At 63.7% G+C, this 8806-nt stretch overlaps 1 protein-coding gene across 1 annotated transcript; it reads left to right on the forward strand.

Annotated features, from left to right (window-relative positions):
- Positions 1-887: 887 nt before the first annotated feature.
- On the forward strand, positions 888-8117 carry DBNDD1 (dysbindin domain containing 1; the record flags this gene model as incomplete). Its single annotated transcript, XM_082607908.1, has 4 exons — positions 888-918; positions 6579-6725; positions 6888-7028; positions 7738-8117. 4 exons carry the CDS (start codon positions 888-890, stop codon positions 7893-7895), a joined length of 477 nt encoding a protein of 158 aa, XP_082464034.1. The 3' UTR covers positions 7896-8117.
- Between the last annotated feature and the right edge of the window lie 689 nt (positions 8118-8806).

The raw sequence follows: 8806 nt of genomic DNA on the forward strand, positions 1-8806 counted from the left end.
GCTTCCAGCACGCGGCTGTGGCACCCTGGTCGGCTGCCTACCCTGTGTTCAGCTTCCCCTGGAAAATCAGGATCCCGTCTTCTAAGGATTCCCCGGGAGAATTAATGCACCAAGGGCCTGGCACAAAGCCGCATTCCAGGGCCTCGTGCAGGGTCCAGCGTCTGGAAGTGGGGCTCCATCGAACCGTTTGGTGCTCTCAGCACGCCCAGACCCTGCCTGCCTTCCTTCCGGGGGGGCCACCTCTCTGCCCGCCTCCTTCTCCTGACCTCCCTTCCCCCGGCCCCTGCCCCCAACCTAGCCCTTAGACGATCTCGCCGCCCCCCCTCCCGGCCCCTCGCCGTGTCTCTCCATAGCATTTATCACAATCCGCAATTCTTGGCCTAAGGGCCCTAGGGTGTTAGGCCCGCCCCTCCATACCCCGCAGAGCGCCGGCACGTAGTTGACGCCCCACAAATTTGCGGGGGTGAACAAACGGACGGAAGTCGGCGCGGCTGCTGAATGAGGGCGCGCGCAAGGGGCCGCAGGGCCCGGGCCAGCGTTGGGGGACGCGGCCAGGTCGGGGTGGGTCTGCAGGAGAGGGCAGCCTCCGCGTGGGAGGGGTCCTCAGGGGCAGGGGCCGGCAGGGGGCGCGCGCGGGGCGGGGCGGGGCTGCACCTGTGCTGCGGGGCCAGGGAAGGAGAACGGGGTGGGGGGTGGGGGGGGGAAACAGGGCCCCGGAGCAGCTGCGCGCCCCGCCCCGCGGGCTCCTCCCCGCCGCCGCGGCCCCCCGGCTGCTGCCCCAATGCGCTGCGCCGGGAGCCGGGGCCGAGTCGCCGCCGCAGCTGCAGGGGCGCCCGGGCCGGGTGACGACGCCGCCGCGTGCGCCCCTCCCAGGCCCTGCCGGCCGCATGGAGCCCCCGGAGGGCGCCAGCCCGGGAGGTGAGTGCGGCCCCAGCCCCCGGGAGCCCACGAGCTGCGCCTTCCCCGCAGCGGCCCGCAGCCCCTTCCCCCTGGGCCCACACATCGGCCACGCCCCGGGGCCGTGAAGACCCACCGGCAGCTCCGAGTCCCCCTGCGCCGGGCCGAAGCGGGGGGAGCCTAGTGCGCCGCTCCCGCGAAGACGAGCGGGGACACCGCCCGGAACGGCCCCCGCGCTGGGCGGGGGGCGCACGGACCGCGTCCCCGCCCCCTCGTCCTCCGCGCTCCCGACCCAGGCAGCGGTGCCTGGCGCGCTCCTGAGTGGTTGGCCCAGAGCTTGGTCCTGAGCCCCCTCCCAGCGGAGCCGGGGATCTGGAAGATGGGGCGTGCCAGGGCCAGAGTCGGGATCCAGGTCAGCGAGGCGTGGGGGGGATGCTGCCCTCCTAGCTGCGCGTCTGCTTTGTTCGGCCCAGCCGAGCCTCCCTGGGGGTAGGGCGGGGAGGCCGCGGCCGGGATCCTCGGGGCACCAGGCTGAGATAGGGGCTCGGAGCGGGGGTGGGGGGGGGGGCACCTGGCTCCGACTGCGAGGGCTCCCACGCCGGCAGGGGTTGCTGGCTGCCGGGGCGAGGCCCAGGAGCTTACACATCTGGGAGGGCAGGTGTGCACGTAGTGACCCCTCCTCACGGCCCCTGCCAGCTGTCGGGACGGTAGAGATGTACCGGGGGTCTCTCCCCATGGAGTCTGGCCCTACTCTGGCCCTGGCCTGGTGGGAGGGAAACCTTTCCTAGGACAGGTTCCTAGGAACCTCCCAGGAACCTTTCAGGAGGGGTTTCCTGTGCCATCGGAACTTGGATGCAAACTGCCGGGCTCCTCCACCCACCTGGCCAGGCCCCAGATGCACCCGGGGTTCCCTGGAGGTCCCATACCAGGGAGCCACTCCCTGACCACATAGGGGCCCGCTGGGGGTCCCCTAGCCACACCAGTGGCCTGCTCCGGAGACCAAAATGCTGGCCCTGGAGGTGTTCTGAAGCAGTGGGTCCACCTACTGCTCTGTCTGCAGGGTGAGTTGGGCAGGTGCATTCCAGACGGCTGTCTAGGGGCCCACGTCACGCGCCCTCCGAGCACCACCAGGGACACTCAGGGGCTAGTGGGTGTGGGTTTTCTTTGTTTTGTCGTTTGTGGGAGGGACCCAGCTTTTTCTTCTCATTGGCAGTACGAGGACCCCAGGGCTTCCGGGTGGCGGCTTTGCGAGGATTTGATGGGGCAGGTTTGGAGATCAAGGGCTGGCGATGCCGGCAAAGCAGCCAGGCCCCTCTGAGCTCCGTGTCCCCTTCTCTCAGTGGAGGCCCCCCCTTGCCTGCACAGAGAGGGAGCAGAGGGCAGGCCTGAGGGAGGGGAGCTTAACGACCCTTCAGTTTCGGAACGTCACTTACTGGAGCCCCAGAGACCTAACTCATTCAGTGCTCAGACATGTTATTTACCAGGAAGCTCCTCTGTGCAGGCACCGTGGTGGGGCTGGGCCACAGCAGCGGGAGGTGGGCTTCACACGCTTCTTACCCCGTAGCCACGTCCTGCCCACATGGGGGCATCACGCGTGGGTAGTTGTGACTGTCATTTTCTGAGTTCGCTGACTTTTTTGGAACTTACTGTGGAGAGAGGGGCACACACACAAGTAGAGAGAACAGTATGGTAAAGCCCCCCCCCGCCCCTCACCCCGTGCCACCTGCCGGCTGCTCACCCGCCTGCACCCACCTTCCTTCAGTAGTCATTTGTAGCCAATCTAGACATATTGTTTCATCCTTAAGTATCTCTGAAGTTACCTCTAAAAGGTAAGGTTTTTATAATTAAAACAGCATTTTTGCACCTAAACGAATTAACAGTAATTTCTTAATATCAAAGGGCACAGACATGGAGGGGAGAGGATGGGGTGTGCTTCTCGAAGGTGCCTTTGGGAGACCAAGTCTCTAGCCCACCTACCTCCAAGTCTGTCTGACTGGGAGACAGAGAGGCCTGGGCCCTGCCCTGCGGGGGCTGAGCCTAGATGGGGCCCAGCCGGCATTCTCAAAATGCTCCAAGGAGGAGCACTGACTCCAGGGACAGAGGCTGGGGAAATGGGGGACGCCGCCCATCCCTCCCTCCCTGCAGCCATGCTGGTTTGTATGCTATTCACTCATTCACTTCATTATTTCACTCATTCGTGTTGGGTATGTGCAGTGCACCTCCTCCATGCTTGGGGCAAAGCCCTGGGCACAGAGCAGGGAACCTGAGATTTGGGCCAAGTTCTTGGCACGAATGTGCTGGAAAATAGGTCAGCAGCGTAGCACCGGGTAACGCTATCATATCCGTTCATACCAGGTCCTGGGCCCCCAGTTCCAGTCTCCCCACGCGGGTGCTGCTTCCACAGGGCAGGGCAGCAGGCCCCCTGCAGGGGCCAAGGGCTTCACTCCCTCACTGGGGGCTCTGCCAGGCTGCTGGCCCACTGCTGACCCTGGGGCATCAGAAACACCGCTCACCTTTGCCCTGGCCTGGGCAACCCTGGGGTCTGCTGAACCCACCCAGCCTACGGCTTGGCCCGGCTGCCAAGGACCCCTGCCCTTGTGCCTGCCTGTGTGATCGGTCACTCCGCTTCACACCCCAGGAAGCGCAGGGGGTCTCACTCGTGAAGAGCTTCTCCCTTCTTCCTACAAGGGCTTATCGAGCGGGTATCAGACAGACCCAGGTGATTCCTAGCACAGCCGCTTAGTGACTCTGGGGTGGGGTCCTGGGCTCATTCATTCAACCAGCGTTTATGGTGTACCTGCTGTGCACGAGGACCAAGCAAAGGTCCTGCTTCCTTCACATCCTTCCAGCCAAAAGATCAGTGTCCTTGACGCCAGAAGTTGCATCTTCTGCTTTTTCTTCCTCCCCTGCACAGCTTTGACACAGGCTAGGACACCAGGATTTACAAAATAAAGACCAGACGACTGCCAAAGGGAGATGAAAAGAATAGAAAAGTAGACATAAGGTGACTTTAAAAGTTCACCGCTACCATTTTCCATTGGCTCTGTGACACCATCGACTAGATGGTGTGCTGTTTCAGGGATGCTGAAATTTGATAAAATGTGCTTCTTACAATGAGTACAAAAGGCCACTGTGCCTGTAGGGGCTGGAGGTCTGTCCTGGGCTGTCTGGGACCCCTGGATCCTAGGATCTATAATGAGGCGCATCTGCATACCCAGCCCCCTGACCCAAGGCCGGATGGGGAAGGAGGTCCTGCTTCCTTGCCCTGTCCCCATCTCAGCACCTGTGGACTGCCTCCTTCCCACCTGGACTGCAACCCATCCCATAAACATGCAGGTAGAGGCTGTCCCACTCAGCTCGGAACCCTCCCAGCTCACTCAGAGAGCAGCCAGAGGTGTCCCCCCACTGGTGTCCCCCGCCCTCACCCACCCCGGCCATTCCTCAGAGGCAGCCACGCTCCCCTCAGGGCCTTTGATGGTGCTTTCTCCCCAGCTATCACCCAGCTCCCACCCTCCTTCAGACCTGTCCGCAAAGCGGGACCACAACCCCCAGGGCCCCCCAGCCCTGCCCCACCTCAAGAGGGTAGGAATCACCTATTTTGTTCATCCGAGTCCCGTTCAGGAATCTGCCGGATGCACAGGTGAAGAGCGCTTTCTTTTCTAGATAAGGTGAGAGAGGGCCATTATGAGCAGAGACCCCCACCTCTGCCCCACCTTTTATGCTAAGTCCCCTTCCACCTGGTCAGGGCCTAGCTTCCCTGTGGGCTCAAGGTCAGGGTCTCCCCTCCCTCTGCTGGCCGGCAGGTGGTGGCTGAGAGCTCCCGCTCAACAAGCTGAAGCCCTCGGTGTTACTGGACAAGACTCCCTGTCCCTTCCTCGTAGCTGGTTGTGACGTTAGCTGAAAAACATATTGCTGGAGCTCTGCCTGGCACAGAAAACCATGAGCCACTGTCATTCTTCTTGTTACTAACCCAGAGCCACCTGCCCCATCGGGAGGCTCCAGAGAAATGGCAGCACCTAGCCGGAGCCCCCAGCCAGCCAGTCACCCACCACGATGGGACACACGTGGAAGCAGAGTGAGACACTCAAGGCATGCGTGCACCCTTGGGGAGGGGGACCCAGGCCGCCGGGCCACCCCACCTTGAGGAAGCAGAACGCTCCTGCAGAGCAAAGGTCCCCAAGGGCTTCCTGGGCCTTCGACCCTCAGCAGGGATTCTGATGTTCTGGAGAGGTTCCTGGCCCACCCCCAGCTCCCGTGCCCTCTGGTCGGGAAGGTGTCCTTGCTGGGCTGGGCGGGCCGGGACACCAGGGAGTGTAACCCTACCCTCCAAGGATGCTCAGACACCACGTTCCAAATGCGGCAGCAAGGTGGAAACCGGATCCGCAGCCCCAGGCCAGTGGGCCAGCCCTGGGCCCTGAGTGATGACACAGCCCAGGGCAGAGCCAGGCAGGCCCCACCACTCAGCAGGCCCACCTCCCCTCAGCCACACTTCCCAGGGAGCGGTTCCCTCCTAGAAGCCAGGGGCGACCCAGCCAGCTCTGCAGCTGCAAATCCCACCGAGCCGGGGACCCTCCAGACCCACGCGGCCCACCGGGCTGCTGGCCACACAGGCCCACCCCTCACTGGCAGCTGTCGGCACTGGGACCCCCTGCTGGGCCCCCCCTTGGCAGCTGCTCCTGTGGCTTTGTCCACACCCAGCTCTCGGCGCTGGACCCCTGGGACGGGCGGCCACACTGCTGAGGGAGCGGGAGGGCATTCTTCACTCTTTACTGAGCACCGGTTCAGCTGGGGGTCCCCCAGCTGGGGGCAGGTGGGGTCTCTGTCGGGGGAGGGGGGCTCAGGAGAGAGCAGCAGTGGGGACGCCAGGGAGCTAAGGGGTCCCGTTGTCTCAGGGCACGTGCCTGCCAGATGACTGGGACCCCTGGCCGTGTGGGGCAGAGGGCCCTGGAACACTCCAGAGGAGCTGGTAGGAGGTGTGGACGGAGCAGTGTCTGCCCTGGTGACAGCAAGCATTCCGTGGGGTGGAGGGCCCGCCCCCGGGTGGCACAGTCTCCACCAAGCAGATCCCCGAGAGTCCTCGCCTCTCACCCGACAAAAAATAACATGAAATGAGCCGTTACATAAAAACAAGAATTGCATAGAAAAAACCCTGGAGTAACATTCCCAGTCCGGAGGCATGGTCGGTGGAGAGGAGTGGCTGTGTCCACCGTCGGGGAATCATTTTATGTGAGAACGTGTTATGTGGATTCAAACACAACATGGGACAGACAGGTGAGCCGGGGCCATTCTGGATTAAAGGGCGCCAAAGGGCAAGGAAATGCACAACCGCCCCCCCGACCGTAGGTTGGACCAGAAAGTAGAGACCGGTGACAGTATGGGTGTCTTGGGGTCTCCGACAGGACCAGCAAGTGTCCCCGCGAGACCTGTGGTCATTCCTGCTCAAAGTAATCAGGGCAAAGGGTCTGGAAATCAGGGTTACGGGGAACGGCAGCGTCCTCGGAGAAGCCCTCTGCCCCTCGTCGGGCTTCCTGACCCAAGGTCACCCCTGGCCACTGTGGTCACTGCCCAGAGCCTCAAGGGAGGGCTCGATGGGCCAGGTTCTCAAGTCCTCCCAGCCTGCGTCCTGGGGGTGGCGGTGGGAGACTGCAGTCCCCTCCCGGGTAACGCCTTCTCTGTTGCAGGGGTAGTTAAGGAGGTCGAGGTGCCAAGGGCTGCCCTGGGCACCCCCGTTCCGGGGACGGGGACCAGCAGCCACTCACCTGTGGCCGAGGAGGAGGTGGGCGTCCCAGTACCGGCACCGGGTCTCCTGCAGGTCACAGAGAGGCGGCGTAAGTACAGCCCACCTGTCCTGGCGTGCTCCCTTGGACCAGGGGCGGGTCCCTGGGCCTCAGGTGCGCCCCGGGGAGCAGGCGCCGGGGATGGGTCAGCCCCACCTCGTTCCATCGCACTGGCCTTCACCTGGCCCCGCTGACGCGCTCCTCTGCCCCCAGAGCCCCTGAGCAGCGTCTCCTCCCTGGAGGTGCACTTCGACCTCCTGGACCTCACCGAGCTGACTGACATGTCCGACCAGGAGCTGGCCGAGGTCTTTGCCGACTCGGATGACGAGAACCTGGCCAGCGACTCACCCGCAGGTGGGGCTGCTGCCGGGGTCTGGAGGGGGTTGCGGGAGGTCCTGGGGCCTCAGGCCACCCAGCACTGCTCCCTGGAGACCCATTTTGGAAAATGATTTCCTTCCTGGCGCGTGTTTAAGTGTTTGCGGACATGGCACCACTTCTGCACTTCACACGCCTATCTGCCGGCTCTAAGGGATTTTTCTACCCCTCCTTAATTTCACTTTTCAAATGCCAACATAAGGCCACAGCCACAGTCCCACTGAAAGCAGATTTCACTACTCGGGTTTAATCCCAAGTAGGCAGAGCACAAAGTGGGTGGTGTTCACCAGTCCTGGCTCCTCTTCAGCTCAGTTCCCAGGAAGCGCTGGAGCCCGCAGGCCGCAGAAACGGCACAGGAGCCACCGCGGTTATGGGGGCCCAGGGACCTTCCCCCCTCCCGGCTCACTGCCCATGCAGGCGGGGGTGGGGGGAGGGAGTGGGTGGCACCTGCTCCAGGCCAGACTCACCCCCAGGGCGGGTGCCTCAGCTGCACGGGGACCCTCCTGGGGACAATAGGAAAGCCCCTGGCCAGGCTGCACCCAGACCCACGTGTATACATTGCTGGTGCCCAGGGGACCCCAACGTGTGGCCCGATGCCGTGCTGGAGGCACACACGGGCCCAGCCCAGTAGCTGAAGGAGTGACCTGGGACCCCAAGCCACACTGACCCCAGCCCGCGTTCCCACCAGGCCTGCACCCGCTGCCCAGGGCCGGCTGTCTGCGCTCCCCCTCCTGGACACGCACCAGGGCCGAGCAGAACCGTGAGAAGCAGCCCTTCGGCGACCCCGAGCGGCAGCCTGCCGTTGTGGACACGTTTCTCACCGTGGAGAGGCCCAAGAAGGACTAGGCCGGCTGGCCCGGGGCCCAGGCGGGGCAGGTCCGGGCAGCCGTGGCCCCATGGACGCTGCCCGCCCCACGTGGCGCCTCCGCATAAGCACAGCCCAGTGGCCTTACGTCCAGCTCTTCCTGGTCGCTGGATCAGGGACCAGGCCCAGGGATGAGACGAGACTTCTGTCTGTAGGAATGGCGTTCTCGTCTGTCACCAGACTTGCGGGTAGGGGTGCGGTGAGCAGGGATCTGCCCGTGAGAGGCGCTCTGCAGCCCCCCGGGGGGCTCGGGGTTCCAGTCTTGAACGGCAGTGCCAAGCTCCAGCCCGCGGGACACCTGCTGCCCTAACCGCCTGATTCCAACCCTGCGCCCCTCCTGCCGCCCGGGAAGTGTCGGCACCAGAGCCCCCAGACCCTAACACCCTGCTTGTCGTGGTCCCTGCCTGAGAGCCAGACCCACCTCCTGAGCTTGGAACACCAAATATGTCACGACTGCCTCAGATCGCCGGGCAGGGCAGGGGCAGGCGAGGTTCGCCCTCACCCCGTCCTTGCCATGACAGTCCCTGCAGCCCACCAGACACACGCACACAGGCACGCACACACGTGCAGCAGCCCGAGGGGCGTGGGGACGTGAGGGGACCTGGGCACAGTGCCTGGCCCCCATTTCAGGGGCGCCAGGCTCGGCTGCTCCAGACGCTTACATACTAAGGGATGGAACCGGCTTCCAGTCAGACAGCGAGTCCAAGAACACTTTTAAAATAAATGTGTAAGCTTGCTTTTAGTCCCCAAGGCCTCCTGCCCTGACCCCTTCTCCACTGAAACATTTCTGGGGAAGGAAAACAGGCCTGGGCACATGCTGGGCCCACTGGGCGTGGCTACAGCACGTCCCGCCAGGAAAAGGGTCGCCCTGTGCACCAGGAGGGGCACGTGA

This window comes from Mesoplodon mirus (genome assembly GCF_964341445.2).
Source record: "Mesoplodon mirus genome assembly, chromosome: 19".
Classification (NCBI taxonomy): domain Eukaryota; kingdom Metazoa; phylum Chordata; class Mammalia; order Artiodactyla; family Ziphiidae; genus Mesoplodon; species Mesoplodon mirus.